The sequence below is a fragment of the Orbicella franksi genome, chromosome 2, assembly GCF_964199315.1.
Source record: "Orbicella franksi chromosome 2, jaOrbFran1.1, whole genome shotgun sequence".
In the NCBI taxonomy this organism is placed as follows: Eukaryota; Metazoa; Cnidaria; class Anthozoa; order Scleractinia; family Merulinidae; genus Orbicella; species Orbicella franksi.
This window is the reverse complement of record NC_138146.1, coordinates 33,207,743-33,228,405: the sequence shown is the minus strand read 5'-3', so window position 1 is coordinate 33,228,405 and position 20,663 is coordinate 33,207,743. Positions and strand designations below refer to the sequence as shown.

Sequence of the window (20,663 nt, the reverse complement as noted above, 5' to 3'; positions counted from 1 at the left end):
TGTTCCAAATGTATTAATAACAGTAAACCACAATCCTTTTTTAATAACAAAGGAAAATATAAAATACTGTAATCAAACTTCAGCTTTCAGTAGTTTGAAATCATTTTGACTTCAAACTTATTTTAAGACCATGTCTGCACATGGCCAAAGCAATCCACTTCCATAACTCGTCCCAATTTCTATAACAAGAAGCAATGAATTACACACTGTCCCCCTGGATGGATCTGGATCATCTTTAGAAGCAACTGGTTAGTTATTTTGGTTAGTTGTTTATTTGTTCTATTTCACTTAGTTAATTATTTGCTATTAGACGCATTGAGCTGAGAAATGCATCCTAAAAAAATGTAAATTATTATTATCTGACTTCTTATTTATAATGATACCCTATGGGACAGTATGTGGAGAAGGGCACTGTGGTAGTAACATTACAATTTGCCTTTAACATACATGTAATGCTTGGGCCCAGACACCCCTGCATGTAACTATATTACTCAAAACATACAATACCTGGATCATTATGTGAGTGAGGTACCACAAAAACATTAAGTGGTTCTTGATCAAATTGTTTATCATCATATCGCACATCCCAGCCTTGCTTCCATGCACCGCCATCAATGTCATCAAACGGCATCACATCAAACATGTCTAACATCTGTAATGAGAGTTTACATCAACATTGTCAGCAGGATGCCAGTTGGATGTCCAGGAGCCCAAAGGAAGTCATATCATTATTATTTATTATACATATTATCATTTTGTTATTCACTCACTCGTTTGGCAGCACCAGCCCTTTATACCCCTGGGAGGAGAATGGCCCAAGAACATGGCACAATGAATGGGGCCTTTGCATGACCATGTCATGTGACCTGGTCAGTGTGGAAGGAAATAGAAACCACAAATGGAAAGAAACGGGCATGATGAAATTGGTACACGTAACTTCAACTCTCCAAGTTGCGACCATTTTAGTCGCCATGGCGACTAGAATTTTGGAGCTGGCGACTAAATTAGAACGCAAGTCGCCAGCTCAGCGACTAAAATTAATGTGACCTGTGCGTCAGGAGCTTGAGCGGACTATCATCCGGAGTGAAAAGAAAAACATTCTGAGCATTAAGAATTCACTTTGCAAAGCTAGTTGTTGTGGGATTTTAACCAACAGAAATGGAGATTGAATAAAATGAAATGTTACACGGTAAACAAAGATCAAGGAATTGCATTCAGTTGAGCTTGGGACGCAACGAAAATCATTCCACTCGACTGAACTTTGGCACGTGAAAATTTTAACTGGAAGCATGAGACAATGCACGCAATCCGGTCATGTGCCATCGAAAAGAAGAGGAATTGCAAAAGCTTGGAAAGCTCAACGGTGACAGGATCCACAATATATTTGAGAAACATCCAAATGTATTTGAGAAACGTATTTTGTTTCAGTGGACACGAAAATACTTGACTTGACAGCAAACTTGATAACACAAGCACAGGGGATTCTATAAATAAAAAAAAACTGTGATGAAAAGCAGCTCGCAGTCGTAAATAAATTTCACTTGTGTGAACGAACCTGGGTTTATTTTTAAATTGTCAAAGATTTCATCAATAAAAAATATCCGTCTTAGTGATTGCCCTAAAACTTGTGAAAGTATTTTCGCGTTGAGTATTCACGTTCCGCAGTTCGCATATTAAATTCAAAACGACAAACAATTTGAGCGTGAACTTTTCTGTCCATTTCAATACAGTCTTAAATTTTCAGATGAAGTTTTATGTCGTTTGCTTATTTAAGCAGAAAACGAGGTTGAACATTTAAAAAAGATCATAAGCAATAAGGTAAAAATACTGTTCACTTTATGGTCTCAGCAAGAATTTGAGGCCGCCTTGATAAACATTGGAAAACTTTCCGCCATTCAGCTGCAAATGAGGCTACCTTATTTTAACTTGGTATAATCTGTGTCGTTTGCACTGCTCCTGTTGTGTGAATTATAAATGATATACACAAATATTTCTGTGTTTTGTGAAGCGACTTTTTTTCTTAATTTTCATCAAATATTTTCGCGGGAAAAATGGTGGTAAACATACATTTCATTCATACATGCTCACGCTTTTTCATGGTTGATTTCACAACCAGCGCCAGCAGTGAAGGAATGGTTCAAATCCTCAAAAAGATCAAGAAGACCATTTCTTCAATCTGAAGTCCATACCACATGTGGTTTCTAAGTTTTAATGCAGAAATATGGATTTCTGTGTGCTGGCTGTAGAACTGTAAATATGTGTCACTAGTATAGATTAAAAACAAAAAAACTTTATTTCATAGCATGAAAGTTTGAATTGTTTGGAGTGCTCAAGTCATTCCTAAGTTACCATTTAAGACTAGTGTGATTATAAAATATTAAAAACTCAAGCAAGAGTTTATAATGAAGATAGTCTGAACCTTTGGTTTTTGATATTTGTGGTGTCACTTGTAAATCAATAGAGCTATTTGAAGGCATGTACATTTGCATTATTATAACCATTGTAGAAGATTTATTGAAAGTGAAAGCCAATCAATTTGAAATGACTGAATGAGACCTGTGATCAACTCACAACACTGTTGCAATAATATAGTACTTTTTCATTGTGATCAGAAACTATTTCATTTGATCATCAATCATTCCAATAAAAGCATATTTGAATCAACATTAGGTAGTTCTTTCACTGAACGGGACTTCAATTTACTTGGTGGTTCAAGGAAAATGTTATTAATAATACAGTTAGATAACAATAAGATTATTATTTATTAATTAATTATTAATTTATGCATATATTTTGGCAACTAAAATTTTTCACTGGCGACCAAACCTGAACAGTAAGTGGCCAAACGGCCACTAAGGAAAAAAGTTAACTTGGAGGGTTGATCTTAAGGTGGCTCAATAGGCTAAAACTGGTCATTTTGACAACATAATTCTCAACACTATCTTATAAAATCATGTCAATTCAACTATATCATTGTATTAAGCAGGTCCCTATGATTCATTTGCCATACATTTGGGATGCATTTCTCACATTCCTGAGGAGCCACACCCATTTTTATAACCACACCCATTTCCGAGGGCCTAGAAGTAGGTGTTTTCTTAAACACAATATCTCTACTCTGCTTTAGGCTGGAAAATTGAAATTTGTCACAATTTTTTTATGTTCTCAGAGCTATGCAATGACCAATTATTATAAAGAAATTGTGTTTTGATCATGAATGAGGCCTTCACCCAGAACATACATCAAAATGTGCAATATCGGCTTTGAAAAAATGTTAATAAGTCATGATAGGGTGTCACAAACCAAGTAAAAATTGGTCATGGCACAGATCTATTTCTAGCCAACCAAATGTGAAAGTTTCATTGAGTTATCTTAAATAGTTTTTGAGATATTGTGTTTACGGTGACTGAACATGCCTAAAAAACGGAATCTGAGAAAATAGCATTTAAAGTTGATCATCAGCAATGTTCACTGTGTTCAGTCCTAAAAGGCTCCAGCTTCATACTGAAGTCCTTCAATAGCCTCTAAACGGTCACTGTAGCCTTTCTTCCAGTTTCTGATTTGTTTTCGTCGTTCCTTGGACTGATCAGAACTCTTTCTGCGGGCATGACGCAATCTGTCATATTCCAGCTTTTTGCAAGCTTGGCTACAGTGAGCCCCTGGCGTAATTCCTAGTTCTTTGAGGACCAATTTGAGGGAGACTGACCCATCATTGAAGTGAGAAACTGCAAGGTGAGCAGCAAGCTCCACTGTGGGTAAGCCAGAGTGAGTTTCCTTTGTAGCGCGTTGCCAAATGAGTGCATTTATTGCCTCGTTGCGGTTCTGTGTGCCACCATGGAGGCAGCGCTGTAAGAGGTCTTGGTCACTGAGGGCTTCAAAAGTTGAATGAATTGCATTGGCAACAGCATAAGGCAGTGGATGTGTATGTGAGTACTCTGTTGTTTCCTTTGCCAAGTCCCTTTGAAACCCACACCACGAGTTTTCTCCAGGGGGGCACAAGTCATGGTCCGGGTGGTCATCACTGGATCTTGTGCGGTGCCATATAGCCATGACAGCATTCTCCATAGATTGGATGTTGTGGGTGTTGTTTCGGATGGCCTTGCCATAATAGACCTGTAGTTGATCTATTTTGTTGTTTGTCAGCCTTCCAATACCCCCAATTGGTTTTCCGTCTTCAAGTCTTGCTTGACCCATGCACTTTTTTAGCGAGCGAAGGCATGACCCCAGACGTTTCTGAACATGCCCAACGCACTCGAGCTTGGTGACCTCTTTTTCACCATACACAGCTTCATCTACAATTAGCTTGTGGGCTTTGCTGTCCCCGTCTCCCAAAAACTCTGTATAACGCACTCCATAGCTTTCAACCGACCGCTGAAATATGGCAAGAAGGCCAGTGGAATCCATTGATGCAGATGACCCAAGGTGATTAGCCTGGCAACGATGTTGGTGGCCTTCCCACCAATCTTCAAACTCCTGTGTGCCTTCCTTGTTCCTCCACACTGTGCACTCCTTGCAGTCTTTTGACATTATTTCGATGTCAATTACTTTGCCAGTGACTGTGGATATGGCAGTGACTATTCCATACAGGGATGAGTAGCCCCTTCTTCTCCAGGTGCCATCACCTGAAATTCCAATATCAAAAACACCATCCTCCTCTGGTTCATAGAAGCTCTTTGCATTTTCAACAGCAGCTCTCATACTTCGCTGGCAAACAGTCTGAGCAGCTTTCCTCACAGCTTCAACAATATCCCTATAGGTATTTTCATTCATGGGAGGAGGCATGTTCATAGTTCCAGCAAATTTGACGAGCCCTTGGTGCCCAACACCAATGTTCCTGGATGCTAGAACAATTCTTCGATTGACTTCGAATGCCTGCGAAGTCCCAACTCTGGAAGAAGAGTAAAATCTTTTTATGAATCCACACTTTTTCCCGGGGCACTTGACAAATAGCAAGGAAGCAAATCCCATCTTTCTTTCGTTATCTTCCTCCAGCTCCACGTGGTTCTTCTTACAAATGGGGCAGAGTAACAATTCGAAAATCGAGCCGAGGACTGCCATGTCAACAAAACGAAAACCTTCCATTTCAGCTGAATCCACATCGCTTGCACTACTTTCAGGTTTAGACTCCTCGTTGGAAAGTCCGCGAACCTTTCCTTGCGATGCAAAAGATGATGAAGTTTCAGGCAAGCTAACATTTGAGCGCGACGCGTCTGTTTCGTCGGAGACCACTTCGTCGCTTCTTTCAACCGATTCCTGATCCGCTGAAGCTTCCTTCGACTCTAATTCCTTTCTCCTGGTATACATGTTCCCAGTGAACTTTCTTTTCTTGCTTCTACCGCTTCTAAATTTCTTTTTTGGAGGCATTTCTGAGGATAACTTTTACGAACGAAGCATGAACAACCGGCGTCGACAAAACCTGGATCGGACCGGACCGGATCACGGATCGGATCACGGACCGGATCACGGATCGGATCACGGATCGGATCACGGATCGGATCACGGATCGGATCAAGGAAAAAAATCCAAAATTTTGTTGAGCAAATTGCACTAGAGTGACTACTGTGAGCAGAACGTTTTATTTAATTCAGGTGTGATATTCCTTTATTCTTTTATAATATCAAGCCAACTGGGAGCTGGTCACAGATCAAGTTTTTTCAGGCTGTTGGGTTTTGATTGCGATGATCAATCATGTCTTCATATCTTTCTCCGCAGTTCAGATAAATGATATTTCGTGTAATCACTTGCATCAAAGGTAAACTGTCGTAAAACGAGTCAGTATGGTAATAATAGGACGAACATATGAATAGAAACACAAAAACTAAAAACACTAAAAAATTAAACACCTGATGATTTCAAACAATTTCCGTTTTAGAGACAAGTCTATACTTTTACAAGATGTGAGTTTGGAATACGATATTTCGCACTGGAATAAAACGAAACAAACCATTTGTATTTCAAGGAAATATAGCTGTTTTTCAAAAAATTCTAGGAATAACATCGATAGTGTGAACGATAACGCAACCCGAGAATAAACAACATTTTAGGAGTTACGTCACGATTTTTAGAGTTATTTTTAGGATTGTAAAGAGCTGCCTTTAAATAGAATAAAACCTTAAAATGATCGTGTTCTAGGATAGAAAACACTTAAGAGGCAAGAACAAATCAAAACGGAATGAGGATTGTTAAGGATGGCAAAGATTAACGGGGATTGCAAATGACGAACTTGAAAAACTAGGCTAGTTTTTTCAAGATGTGCAAATCGTGACTTAGCTCCTTCAAAGCAAGTCATGTCCTTAAGCTTTCGCACCTAAGTTTTCTCATTAACTGTATTGTGTGTAACGCCAACTGTAACGCTCACATCTAACATGAAAATGTAGCCGAGAATTAGCCACTGAAAACAATTTCAAAAACGAGAATGGGAGGTTCACGCAAGCTTCGAGCCAACTAACGTTCAAATATAACTACATCTGCCTGTTCATTACAATTTAAATTCGTAATTCGTCGTAAATTAGGCGCTTATGTGGCTTTTTAAATGACCTCTTGTCATTCTCTGTAATTAACATGTCATTGCGTCAAATTCGGGATTCTTATTTTCATTTAACATATTTTAGTTTTCCACTTTTATTTTTTATTTATTATTATCTTATAAACGGTTTGATTTTTGTTTTGATTTTTTTTTTTCTTTAAAACTTTGTTGTTGTTTTTTCTGTGATCCGATCCGTGATCCGATCCGTGATCCAATCCGTGATCCGGTCCGTGATCCGGTCCGTGATCCGATCCGTGATCCGATCCGGTCCGATCCTGGTTTTGTCGATGCCGCATAAACAACAGCGACCACGTTTTCTACGATTATTCCCTCATGTAGTTGACTTGAAATGTCCTCAAAAGAAGGCTAGACTGCTTCCCAGGCCCCAGGAAGCATTCAAACCTCTCATACACAATTTTCCTCGAAATTTTCACTAAATATCACTGCTTTTTGTTCAAAAAAAGACACGTAAACAACTCTCGTTTCCATGGAAACGGGCCAAACATCCTGAGAAAATGCTCAAAAGCATGCTAATAGGACAGTAAAAATGCAGAAAATGGGTTTTTCATGAAGGTACAAAGGATAAACAATCCAAAAATGTAGGTTTCCAAAAATACGATTTTTTTCCGATTTTGGGCCTATCGAGCCGCCTTAAGACTTTCAATTTTGAGGCTGATTACGTTTTAGTGTGAGATTTTAGGACAGTTTCATAGTTGGAAAATATAAATGATTTGCACATTAATTTGTATTTTGGATGACAAGGCTTACCATCCAGCGGTGTTTTTCCTTTTAACTTATATGTCTTGTTAATTTTTTAAACCTTGAGATTGCCATAACATCTCACACTTTAAACGAGTGGCCTCTGAATTGTAAATCTTACTAATTTCAACACACTCTTATTTCTTCATTATGACTGCCAAGGCCTTGTGACATGGTCATGCAAAGGGCCTTTTGAAGGTCAGTCTGCCCAATCTGGGGTCTAATGTGCTAGCCATAACACTGTAGGTCACCATATTCAAGGCTGCATTCTAATGAGCACCTACTCACCTGAAACAACTACATGCAAGTTACGAGTGTGAGCGACTAAGTTTTTATTAGATTCTTTTTTGGCTTGAATTTTAAAAATACTATCACACACTTAATATGGGCTATTGACCAAGCATGAGGTCAAAATTGCTGCAAATTAGCCAAGATCCTTTTTTGTAAGTTCACAAACACTTCTACAAAGTTAAACAGGTAAACAAAGATCAAGACCAATATCCAAACATTTTGACCAAACAAGCCTGATTAATGAGGGATTTATTTACATGGCATACAGGAAGCAAATTTTATCATTAGATACAATAAATAAATTTCAGTCAAGCCTCTCTACAACGGCAAGTTTTTTTGGTCTCGGCAGACAGTCCATATATTCACTGTTATGTTAACCTGTCTACAATGGCCACTAAAACTCAGCCCAGCTGCCAAAATAACCTCTTGGCAATGGCCAGTAAATCACTGAATGACTAAAGAGCATATACAAAACCCCATTTTGTTACTCTACAAGGTCACCAAACTTGATCTGCACTGTGTGTTGTTGGACTCTGTTTCTGTTAAGTTTCTGTTTTATTGATACATTTTGATTTGTACATGTATATACTAACTAAGCATTTTTTTGAAACAACAAGTTGCCCCCCCCCCCCCTCCCCTCAAAAAAGGTTTCAGACTACACCCTGCCCATGCCTCTCCATAATGACCAACTCTCTACAATGCCACTCTCCTCTGTTCCTAAGGTGGTCATTGTGGAGAGGTTCAACTGTATTATTAATAACAGCCAGTACAGGGCTCGAAAAAAACTTGAAGTCCACCTTGCCCTTCAGAGAAGCAGCTCTCAAATTTGCTTGCCCTGGGTACGTGTAAGTCTTGGTTTCCTCTTTTTAAATTGAGTTGGCAGACAACTTGCCTGGACCCTTGCCCATCAGGCAAGTGAGAATGAAAAGTTATAGGTACATGTACTTGCCTGCCAGGAAAATCTACTTGTCCCAGATGAACGGACGGCACCATTTTGGAGCCCTGCAGTAATTCACGCTTACACAATGTACCAAAGGAGAAGCAAATTCTAGTTCTTACCTTCACATTTGCAGATTTTCCTGATGCTGTCCCAGAGAACACACAACCATCGTCCACATCACTGGCTTGCATTTCAGGTCTTCTTACTAATGCCACATCCTCTTGTTTTTTAACAGGAGGGATTGGTTTGTGTCCTTTGAATTTTAATTTCTCAACACTATTTTGCATACTGCTCATAATTTTACCAGATCTTTGTATATTCCCTTCCAGTTTATTAATGTCTTTCTCAAGAGCATTCAGAGGATCTTCAACTTTCTGTTTCATCTGAAATATACAGCAACAAAAAAATTAATTTTTTACATGTTGACTCACTTAATGTCATGTATTTGAAGCTAAACGTTGTAGCAACACTGTGCAAATGGTCACTTGAAAACATAGCCAGTCCAGCCTTATTAACAATTATCAGTATTTCCCCAATTCCTAAAGTCAGGCAGCACTATATAAGCAAAATAATTTTGTTGGTATAATTATTATACGCTCAGAGTATATCAGAGGAACAGGGTCAATCTGTTACATGGACCTGTACAGCACTCGGAATCAGTCGTAAGCTCAAACATTTTGTCATTATAATTATTTGTAAATTATTTTACATTTAGTTTTAAATAAAAGTTTAACCACTTGTAAGTCAGGTGCATGTTAAGTGCCTCATTTATTATATGTATTGAGAATTAGATCAGTAATAATTATTAACTATAAACTTGATATCTCTCCTTCCAATTCTGAAATACACCACACACCACAATCCTATTCAAGATCAAGATTTAATATACTATGTTCCAATACAACTTAATACCGATAACCCAGTGTTTTCAAAACAAGCTGCCAACTGCCGGAGTTCTGTCGTCTGCTTGATTATATATTGCCAGCTAATCTGGTTTATAGCAATTAGCTTGCAACAAACAAGCTCGGCATGTGTTTTATAAGATGGCAGAGTAACTTCACACTCAATTTTGCAATTTTTTTCATTCTCAAATTTTTTATGCAATAGGAAGCTAGTAACTTAAAGCATCCACTGTATTTTGTATTTTACAGGATGCGATTGTGTCATTGCTACCAACTCTTTCAGCTGCAGATGCCTACTGTATTTCAAAATATTTTGAAACTCCTCATAGCCCATGAGAATTCATTCATGAGTAAAATCAATGTTCTCATATTTTTGTACTTTTTGCTAGATAATTTTGCACTTAAACAAAACTATTTTTTAAAAAATTTCCTTTTATTTTCATTGAGAGGAAGCCAATTATTCTATTTACGCAGCTTCAAAACAGGTGGATAGACATGTGAACAGATTGTACCTTAGGCACACTCTGAAATCACAAGTACAAAAGTGTCCACAGTGGGATTAAACAATAACAGTATATTGTATACATGCAAGACAAAGACTATAACATCAGGTTAAGAGGTCATCTTTTAACGTTAACTTGCTACTCAAAATCTTAATGAAGCGAAGTTCCATCACTAAATTCCATTCTATAAAAGTTAATTATTATTATTTTTTTATACGTATCACATATTATCAATGTTATGAGCTGCACAAAACTTCTTAAGCTACATTCTGATCTAATTTGGTGAAATCAATCATCTTTCAAACCAATAATTATCTTGTGTCAACTTTTCAAGCTCAAATCCAAAGGGTGTTTCATGCAAAACTGGAGAGGTGTCAAGTCCTCAATTTCAACTATTTTCTTTCAAAACATATCATTATTATTATCATCCTGTTATTTAGAGCGGAGAAGAAAGAAGGTTCACAGACAAAAAAAATTCGTGGAATAATTCCAAATTGTAATCTACAAAACCAAAAGCTTAAAGTCATAATAATTATAAGCTTAATCAGGTCAGTGGCTTAAAGCTGGCATAGTGCATAGAAATCCCCTGTAGACGTTGTACAAATCGAATCCCAAACAACCAATAGTCGAAGAAGAGGAAAAAATATATTAAGCATGGCTAAACAGGTGGAAACACTACACACAAGCACAAAGAGTTAAATACTTAATTAAGGTTAATAATATGCAAGTTTTATGAAACCCTGTTGTCGGCTCGCGCGCGTGCATTTCTCCTGCTTTCGCGCATTCGCGTCTGTGTGAAAGTATAAGTTGCGGCTTCTTTATCTCCTCTTCACCAAACTCTCTATATTTATGATTTCATTCACTGAGAGGTTTCATTTCTCTATTTAAATGTCTTCGTATCTTTGCGCTAAACTGTAATTTTCTTGTTTTCACAATCTACCAGCTACAAAGCTACAAGCTAGTAGCTCTCTCCCGCAAATTTACCTCGGCTTTGAAGATTTCTTGAGAGCTTGGCAATCGCCCTAACTGATCAACTACCAAGTACATGGAGAAGAACAGGACACAGAACATGGCCCCACCAAGAAGCACTATCCATTTTTTCATTGTCCACGAAAAACATAAAATGCTCTAACAAAAATAACAACACGCACAACACTGCACTCTCTCGGATTCTATCTATCGTCGCGACTCGGCGATGGGAGATTGGTCACTAGTGTCAAGACTGTCTCGGCCAAGGTCTTGTAGCATGTGACGATTCGATATTGATCGGCCACGAGTTTTTTGATTTCGCTTTTTGAGGGAACATTTTCTGCCATTATGGAGGAAGTTCAAGAGTTAAAAGAGACCAGAGACGAAATTCAGAGCCTTCTTTCAACTGCAACTCGACCTCGCGTTAAGAAACTTCTGCAAGATGAGTTGGCACTCGTAGAACGTGAGATCAATTCCGTGGAAAAACGAACAGAAAACCCGAACGAAGGTGAACCATGTGCCCAGGTCCAAGTGGAGAAAAAACCCGCAGTGAAGAAACCTCAAGTGACCCTAACAAAAATTACATCCTACGCTTGGGACCAATCGTCGAAGTTCGTGAAAATTTACATTACTCTGCCAGAGGTGGAAACTCTGCCAGAAGGAAACGTTTCTTCGAAATTCACCTCCAATTCCTTGGAGTTGAAGGTACTTGGACTGAAAGGCAAGAATTACCAATTTCAAATGGTCAATTTGCTTCATCCAATTGTCCCCAAGTCGAGCTCAGTGAAAGTTAAAACCGGGAAACTCAGTATCCTTCTGAACAAGAGCAAAGAAGAGAACTGGTCCTGTTTAACAGCAGCAGAAAACAAGAACTCAAAACAGCAACCAAAGTTTGATGAAAATAAGGATCCAGGAGAAGGCATCATGGATTTGATGAGGAAGATGTATGATGAGGGTGATGATGAGATGAAGAGAACCATTGCAAAGGCCTGGACAGAGTCAAGAGAGAAGCAAAATTCAGTAGATCCATTGGCGTGAGCTTAATTTGTGAGAACACTAAGCCGGTGACTGCACAACTCATAGGAAAATTGCTCGAGTAGGAACTCTTAAAAAAAATTGTTTTCTGGTGAGCAAAAAATTCATAGATCAATAGGCATGGTATTACTTATTTAACACACATAGCAAACATAACGAATCGACAGGAAAGGAGTGGAATGAACCAGACTGGGTTACTTAAGGCCTCCGATCTCAGCCTAGTATCGGCCATCACTAATGAAGTAGTCAACATATTAATTGGCAGATACTCAGTCAATGTGTCAACCGAAATTCGGTCAACATGTCTGTTGACAGTGTCAGTCAATACTCAGCCAACCAACAGATTTAAATACTGTACACAAGATCCCCAGACTGGACTGGAATGGTACTGTGTTGACATGAAAAACAACCAAACTGGACCATAGTGAAACTAAAAGAACTAGTGTGAGCCAGAATCAGACTGAAATGGACCAGAATGAAACAAAATGGCCCAAGATAGAAACTAATAATGAAACTGGAATAGATCAGAATGAGTCTAGAAAGAAAAAAACAATGGGACCATGTGTACTAAAGGCTTCTGCAGTTGAGTGTTGATCGATGCCCTCAGTCAACACTCTGTTGGCACTCGATTGACATCTCAGTCAAAAGTCAGCTAATTTTCGAAGATGCTATTGAGTGTCAATTGATACACATGAGTTGGTCGACACTTAGCTGATTATCAGCCAACTGTCAATCAAGTATCAATCAAGATGTTGATTGAGTGTCGACTGAGTAAGTAAGTAAGTAAGTAAGTAACAACTTTATTTACAGAGGGTAACACATAACAGTAAAAAACTGACGAACCAGTGACCCTCTATCCTAAGTTAAGTATTAATTGAGATATCCATCAAGTGTTGATCAAGATGTTTATCGAGTGTTGATCAAGGGTATCAATCAACACTCGACCGTAGATGTCTTGGTACACATGATCCGAAACATGTTAATACATACAGTCTACAATCTAGCTCATTCCAGCTTATTCCAGTCTCCTGGTCCATTGTGGCCCATTCAGAGTCTATGGGGTCATTCTGCTCCATTCTATTCCAATCCATTCCTGTCAATATGTACTGATGGCAAGGCTGGACTTTTGTATTAGTGCCTCATTCCACAAAGCGTGCATCTGATTCATGAAAGCAAAGTGACCAGGTTATAAGTTTTTTTCAGTTCCATGATCCTAGTGCGACATTCCTTTCATTCCCCAGTTAGGGTCCAAACTTTAGGAATACAGGGTTTCTGGGATGATGTGTACATCAAGGGCAGTTAAGCTGTAAGCAGTAAAAGGCATGAGGTTGGGTGTGGTCAGCAAACAATTGTCCTGTGGGAAGGATCTCTCTTTTGTGTATGTACCCTGTATTCTGTGATCACTGGACAAGAAAAAGATAAATTTGTTTCTGTGTCTGTTTTAAAGTTTACACAAAGGAATGCCAGTAATCAATAAAATATGTTCCATTATTGCAGCTGAAATCAACTTTTTTCATTACTGTGTATTTTTACAATAATGATGCTTAGGTAATACACTGCAGATGCAGAGTCTATTTAACATTCTCCATTAAGTTGGTCTACATCAACTCTTCTTCGATTGACTCTTAGCCTTATAATTATACCTTGAAAACTGTTTTACCAACGATAGACTGAGTGCAAAGCTAATGTAATGTCACTTTGTTCATTTCGCTTCAGTTGTCTGTAATATACATTGTAGGTAAAGTTATGTACCAGTAAATGATGCCCTGTAAATGTGAATGATGTTATTAAAGTTATGCTAGCGTTAATGTTTTTGATGTATTTAGGGTTTGTCACAAAGTTTTGAAGTAGGCAGCAGTGGCGGATCTATGGGGCGGGTGTGCCACCCCCCCCCCCCCCTCGAGATGAAGCCTTCTTCTTTGTATTAGATCATATTTGCTTTTAAAATTTGTTTACTTCACCAGTCAGTTATGCCATTTCTTGGTGGTGCACCCCTCTTAAGAAAAATCCTGCCCCTGCCCCTAGGCAGCACTATTGTTGAAACAGGTGGTTAATTTGGTTCTCTCTTTCTTAAAAAGGAATCATATGAACAGCGCAGCTCGATTTGATATTTGATTTAATTTGCCTCCAGCCCCAGCAAATGTCTCCTCATACAAATCTTGAGGTCACGATCTTATTGTTAGTTACAATAGTGACTAACAAGATTTTGGCTTTCAGTAGCATTTGTTATGACCTTCGGTGTCAAACAGGAAACACTGAGATTGAATGAGTTAAAAGAAAAAAAGTCACCAGGAAAACTGAGAGAAAATTATAGAGGATGAAAGATTGAGTAATTCTATGTTTGATTTATATGAAACTACTGTGCATTGATTCTGTCACCCCATTTTTGAAATTATCTCACAACTCGAGGAGTCAGAGAAGCTGAGTCAGGTGTATGAGATGTGACTTTTATGCAGCTTACACAGAGTAGTAACTCGGTTCCAACCAAGGGACTATGGGAAATCTATTGACGGCCATCTTGAACGCTCATGATCGAATGAGTGAATAATTGTCTACTTTCATTCCTTTATTTCTTATTTTGAGATGATCAAAGCAATTCTTGTATTCAACAACCATGGAAAACCACGGATGACCAAATTCTTTACTCATTACGTAAGTACCCTGCCTTCAAAAGGTTTTTGATTTTACACGATCTAGGAGAGCGCAAACTTTCCTTTACAATAAACTTAATTCTTATTAGCAGTTAGCTAATGAAAATGATGGTAAGCTCAACTTATGCTTAGTTTACACGCAAACCGGGTAATAGCCTCTTTGAATTTTCAGTTGGTCAAATCCCCATCTCCCAGGCCAAAATTGCTTACTGCTCAGGAGTTTATAGGCGACCAAATACCACCCCGTACCTCTGGGACGTTAACATGGCGAAAAGGGGTAATGGACAAAACATTCGAACACCCACTTTCAACTTCCACTGTGTCCCAAGTATTGCTTACATCTCATTCAAATTTATAAGTAATAAAATGTTTACAAGAAAAACTTTTACCTTTAAATGCAACACAAAGCTTTCAAAGGCTTTTTTTTGTGGCGAGCCACAACTTTTCAAAGGACAGAGTTGTTTCTTGATGTCATCTACAGTCCTTTCAATCCCCCCTCCTCCGCCCCTTCCAGTCACCTCATTAATTATGGTCACCTCATCTATGACAGCCACTTTTTTGTCCTGGCAAAACTCTCATACATTTTCTATAAGAAAACCTTATTGATGTAGTGGCCCTATTAATATGGCCTATGGCCTCATTTTGAAATCCCAATCTATTTAATCCTATATAAATATAACTTTATCCTGTTAATACCACCAATCAAACCAAGTACTTATTCATAAATATTGACGAAATATTCATTGACCTTTGTTTCAAGAGGGATTCATATAACCAAGTCTGCTCTTTTTTCCTTTCAAAACTGAAAACATAAAGAATATGATGATGGCAATCCCTTACTCGGTGCCTATGACCTAAGTGCTTTTTTAACTGTGAAATTGTCTTGTGCGAGAGGTGATTTTAGAAGAGTGATGAAATGAATTCTTAGGTTGAATACTGGATATGTTTTTCGAGCTGTTTTTAAATAATAAAATAAAAGTTAATGGACATTTGCAGGTATAATTAATTTTATGTAATTTTTTTTCTTAAATGTTTCAGTCTGAGGACATGCAGCATCAGATCATTAGAGAGACATTTCACATAGTCTCTAGGAGAGATGATAATGTTTGCAATTTCTTAGAAGGAGGAACGTAAGTTCTGGTTTTCCTAAATGAATTAGCATCAGTTTACCTTGTAAGTAACATATCCCACTTTCTGGAAACATAACAGAGGTGAATACATGTATAACATTTTCTCGACAAGGATTAACTGTTAAGTAATTCATTGAAAAAAGTTAACTTGATCGATGCTCATTCTAGGTTGATTGGTGGTTCTGACTTCAAGATTATTTACCGACATTATGCTACTCTTTACTTTGTTTTCTGTGTGGACTCCTCTGAGAGTGAGTTAGGAATTCTTGATCTTATTCAGGTGAGCTGGTGTGAAAACGTTAACTTATAATTTGATTGTTGGTTGTAATAATTACATGCATGTCTGTTTGGTTGGCCTATGGTGACAGTTAATTTGATCAGAGAGATACATCCCAGGGACAAGATCCTAGGACTTCATTCATTGTGTATACATGCAGTGCTCGAAATTAGCAGTCGTCCGGTCATCCAAGATGACCAAAACGTTTACCGGGCAACCAATTTTTGGTAAAATCAAGAGGCTGGTTGCCCAAGGAAAAAAACAACAGACAACCCAGCCAAAAATAGAAAATAAGTTAATCGTAAACAGCTCCCAACTTACATTACGGTTTTGTATTGTCAATGTTCCAATAGTGTGAAGTTAATAAAAATTAATTTGCCTCAGCTAAGCGTTTTCCTGTGTTTTGGATATCTGTGAATTTTACAAAACATTGCCAGGTACAAAAATGTAAGAGAAAAACACAAAGTTTCATGTCTGGAGGCGATCAAGATCAAAGACACCATTTTGAATATGCCACAACTTAAATGCAGACTTCTGTGAAAACCATTGACTCACACTAAGAGATTAGTTCAAGCTTGACCGCCATGTGATTCTACACAGCGGGTAAATAAAAGTAGGATCGTTACCATAATTGTTCTCGAATTCTTTATTTCTTTACTAAGGAGACAAAAATGGATGTTTTTAGGAGTAGTGCCCTTAAATGTGTAGGTTTTTCCAACAGGCAACCAAGGATTCATCAGGGTAACCAAATTAACGTGTTTGGTTGCCCAGTTTTTGAAATAGGGACAACCTGGATTTTTTTTTAATTTCAAGCACTGTACATGTGCAAGATCATTTTTGTTGTTATTCCCTTTTTTGCCAGGCAATAAATAAAAGAGATCTGGCAACCATTAAGAAACAGAGACTTGCCAAAACAAAAAAAGACAAGGAGATAAAAACTAACATTCCAGAATTTTATGATTAGTCTGTTGCACATGGTATATTTATGTAACGTACATTGTAATATTATATTTTTATCCCTATTGTAGGTATTTGTGGAAACTTTAGACAAGTGTTTTGAAAATGTTTGTGAGCTGGATCTCATATTTCATATGGACAAGGTGGGCAAAAACCAAAACTACATGTATGATAATTAAAGCTTTAAAGTCAATCATTAAAGCACAGTTAATGGAGCGTGACGCTATTTACATACAGTCACTAGCTTACTGTTGTTAAACGTAACCCAATAGAACTGTAACGCGTTAGAACATTATAGAAGTCTTTCTCATGTTCCCCCCTTTACACCATAGAACACGTGTTTATTGCTTGTGTTTGTCAGGGTACTTAAAGCATTACTCCCTAGGAACTGCAACATTAATATGTTCTTTGATAGAAGCTCTTAAAGCACTTCATGTTTTGTGCCCAGTGTCAGTAGCTACTTCCACAGCATGTTTTAATTGTTCTATAGACTTAAGGTTACCTGCACTTGTAGAGACATTAAAAACATGACAGCTTTCCCATTTGACTGAGGTCATACGTTTTATCTATAAAAATCTAAACACAGCCAAATGTCTCTAACACGGATGTAAAAGGGGCCAAGTAGCAAGTCTGTGTTATGGAAGTGTCATTACTAATAAAAGAGAGGTAAAGATTGTATGAATTCTGAACTCGCTTGGACCAAATGACAGTCCGTAATATTGAGATGACCTTATTATGGAAGTGTCCGTAAGAAGAGTTTCAACTGAAATCACAACATTACTATTTTATGTACTATCAACTACTTAAAACACAAATCATTTGAAAAGGGTCACTGCACTTGATAAAAAGACAGCTCACTGCAAGAAAATAAGCCTTATTAACAACTCGAGTGTAGTTCTTAACATTGATAATTGGTAAGACGTTACATACAGCCTTTTCTTGATTGGGCAAATATTTTCAGAGCTGTTTGAAATTAGGAAATTCATCTTTTTTTTAATGTTAAATTTCTACCACTTTTGCTCTAGCCTACATAGAGGGGCAGGTATGTTTTCCAGGTTGCAGGTTGAAAAATCGACTTTTAAGTTTGAGGTCTACTTAGCACTTTGGTTAGCCTGAATAGCATTCCAGTTAGCCTACATGAGCTTAGGTTGCTTGCGGTTAGCCTTTATACTGGGATTTATTTGATTTCAACTCAAATAAACAAGTCGTTTCAACCTGCAACCTGCAACCTGCAAAATATACAACTGTACCTGACGTGCATAGAGCTTTTTCACATTCGGTTTCAATTTTGTTCAGCTTCTATGGGAAATGCTTGGTATGCAAGCTACTTTTGCACAAGATTATGTGTATTGGGTTAAGGAACAAGTTTGTAGCAAAGCCATAAGAGTTACATTGAACATTGCAAATCAAGCTTATAAACATTGTCAGCATCGTCATGTCCTCCTTTCTACATGAGGATTAGGGCCAGAAAAATTTGCTTCATAGTGATATTATACCATTTGATATAAAATGGTAATAACAATAATATAATTATTCCTTGAAGCTCTTGCTGTAAAACACCTGGTAATGTTCGTCCATATGCTCTCTCTTGTACAGGTTCACTATATTTTACAAGAAATTGTGATGGGAGGCATGGTGTTAGAAACCAACATGTCTGAAATATTGACTCACATTGAAGCACAGAATAAACTAGAAAAATCAGAAGTAAGTGCTCATTTTACTCTCGACCGGTTCAATTTTTGTAGTTTGCTTGCTATATCATTTTATACTGTTGTGTTGTCCACGACAATCATGAGCATTTTGTTGGTTTGGTTTTCATTTACACGACTCAAGTACCTTGTGTCATTGTCATGCTGTAAACTTGTCACATGTCTCAATTTAGTAAAAGCTATACTGGGGTAAATCAGCCTTACAAGCAAGCCAATTGCAGAAAATTACCCAATAGCTTACTTTCCTCTTGGATACAATTTCTGTTTGAATCCACATCTACACTGTACATTGCATAGTATTAGCAGCATTTGGTTTCACATTTTGATAATCAGTGTCAATAACCATGCTTTATACCTTCAATTCCTTGACATGTGTGCTCTTGTGGCTCACATGTAACTTTGAACATTTTCAACCACTGAGCAAATGTGATGCTGTGGAAACTGTTTCTTTTTCCTAGTATGGGCAGGCACAATACATTCGCTCTACATAGCAGTCATCTCTTTTCCAGTGGACTTAAAGTAACAGGTGCATGAAAGCGTAGGTGCAATATTAACGGTACCTCTCGTGCTCTTCAAAGGGAAGTTACAACTGCATGGGGCTCATTTACTTAGGGTGATGCTAATAAATTATTCTTGTTCTTTTTTTTTCCCTAGGCCGGAATAAGTGCCGCACCTCAGAGGGCCATGTCTGCTGTCAGAAATATTAGTCCTAACTTACACAATCTTCCAAAACCTAATCTAAATTTACCATCTATGCCGTCACTTCCACACATTAACTTGCCATCCTTTAAGTAGAGTTAGAGATGTCCTATTTTTCTAGTCAATATTGTGAATATTAATAAGCATAACAAAGTGGTTTCACCAGCAAAATAATTTTAATGTTCGTGTACAGGTTATTCTAAATTTAATTAATTCTTGTTGTTGGAATTTAGGTTTAAAATTGTTCTATTAAGTTAAACACGGCATGGATATTAAAGTTGACAAATTTCTGAGAGGCATACTATTCGACCGAAAATTCCAGATAAATTCAGTATGAAAATAAAATTGTTGGTAAGAAAGATGTAGATGTAACTCACAAGGCTGTCATCTTTTCTAGAAAATTTTGGAAAATGAGTAATAATTACTCAAATTGCATGAAACAAGAAAATGCTATTTTACCGAAAATTGACTTGGAGTCACTTAGGGCTTTTTTGCACACACCCCTTCGATTGCAAACCAGATTTTTTGGTCAAATGGAAAGTGCCCTTGGATTGCATTCCAACACAAAAGCACTGCATGATAAATAATTATTACTTTAAGAGATGAAGCATGCGTACCTTTTTATTCTATGAAGCATTTATTTACCACTAGAAGTGTTCTCCTCTGTTGTTCTTTGTACTATTGGTGTTATTGTTTTTCAGTATAGCAGGAGATCATCTGCTTATGGTACCTTAACAAAAATGGGAAAATTGAGAAAAAAAAAAGGGTTTTGGTGTCAATAAAAATGTTGATTGATGTTCATGTAATTATCAGCGCTGTTGTCAAAATAGTCAAAAGGGTTAGCAAAACCTAGATGTAGACTGCGAGCACATGTCACGCTCACGGTCACGCTCACACCCTGATAAACGCCCCTTCTCCAATAAGCGGCCTCTCTTAAGTTTCCAACAGTACATTATTGCCCCTGGTGCTAAATCGAATCATTAGGACAAGTTGCCATTCATAGTAGCTACAACGTGCTTGTTTTATTGCTTGATTGGAGAAAGAAGTTATCGTTCATTTTTATGGAAATCATTCGTGCGAGAGGTAAATCTTGGTTCTGAAATGATGCTTTTTTTTTTTTTTGTTTTCGGAAACGGTACGGTAATGGGGCATGTACTAAAACCCGAAAAAACGAAACGAAACCACCGAAACAAGTAAAATAGTAAGTAAATAAATAAAAAAGTTAAAAAAAAAAACAGTCTTGATCTCTCGCACGTTACTATGGCAGCCTGATCTCGTACCCAGATCCTGCTCTTTAGCCACGCGTGTGACATCG

The 20,663-nt window shown here is 37.7% G+C and overlaps 4 protein-coding genes across 4 annotated transcripts in view; 2 read left to right on the top strand and 2 right to left on the bottom strand.

The window, feature by feature from the left end:
- LOC145479426 (alpha-mannosidase 2x-like) overlaps positions 1–11,099 on the bottom strand; it is a 28,053-nt gene extending 16,954 nt beyond the window's left edge. The window contains exons 1-3 of the mRNA XM_081457792.1: positions 10,906–11,099; positions 8,636–8,899; positions 508–652 (exon numbers count right to left, since the gene is read on the bottom strand). Of these exons, the coding sequence (XP_081313918.1) occupies positions 508–652; positions 8,636–8,899; positions 10,906–11,025 (529 nt within the window). The 5' untranslated portion in view covers positions 11,026–11,099. The remainder of the gene's footprint in view (positions 1–507; positions 653–8,635; positions 8,900–10,905) is intronic.
- Positions 2,889–5,395, bottom strand: LOC145479421 (uncharacterized). The gene has a single exon (XM_081457786.1). It carries the CDS (start codon positions 5,362–5,364, stop codon positions 3,484–3,486), a length of 1,881 nt encoding a protein of 626 aa, XP_081313912.1. The 5' UTR covers positions 5,365–5,395; the 3' UTR covers positions 2,889–3,483.
- A 5-nt stretch (positions 11,100–11,104) lies between the features above and the next one.
- LOC145479424 (calcyclin-binding protein-like) lies at positions 11,105–13,733 on the top strand. Its single transcript, XM_081457790.1, has one exon. The coding sequence runs from the start codon at positions 11,239–11,241 to the stop codon at positions 11,926–11,928; it is 690 nt and encodes a 229-aa protein (XP_081313916.1). The 5' UTR covers positions 11,105–11,238; the 3' UTR covers positions 11,929–13,733.
- Positions 13,734–14,358: 625 nt separating this feature from the next.
- Positions 14,359–20,154, top strand: LOC145479425 (AP-3 complex subunit sigma-1-like). Its single transcript, XM_081457791.1, has 6 exons — positions 14,359–14,577; positions 15,615–15,706; positions 15,875–15,986; positions 17,012–17,083; positions 18,537–18,644; positions 19,304–20,154. The coding sequence occupies exons 1-6, from the start codon at positions 14,509–14,511 to the stop codon at positions 19,442–19,444; spliced, it is 594 nt and encodes a 197-aa protein (XP_081313917.1). The 5' UTR covers positions 14,359–14,508; the 3' UTR covers positions 19,445–20,154.
- Positions 20,155–20,663: the final 509 nt, after the last annotated feature.

Excerpts from the sequence above, each read along its gene's own strand:
- LOC145479424 (XM_081457790.1), top strand. The coding sequence starts at position 11,239 with ATGGAGGAAGTTCAAGAGTTAAAAGAGACCAGAGACGAAATTCAGAGC.
- LOC145479421 (XM_081457786.1), bottom strand. The coding sequence starts at position 5,364 with ATGCCTCCAAAAAAGAAATTTAGAAGCGGTAGAAGCAAGAAAAGAAAG.
- LOC145479425 (XM_081457791.1), top strand. The coding sequence starts at position 14,509 with ATGATCAAAGCAATTCTTGTATTCAACAACCATGGAAAACCACGGATG. Across the intron at positions 15,987-17,011 it reads GAATTCTTGATCTTATTCAG|GTATTTGTGGAAACTTTAGA; the intron begins GTGAGCTGGTGT and ends TCCCTATTGTAG. Across the intron at positions 18,645-19,303 it reads ATAAACTAGAAAAATCAGAA|GCCGGAATAAGTGCCGCACC; the intron begins GTAAGTGCTCAT and ends TTTTTTCCCTAG.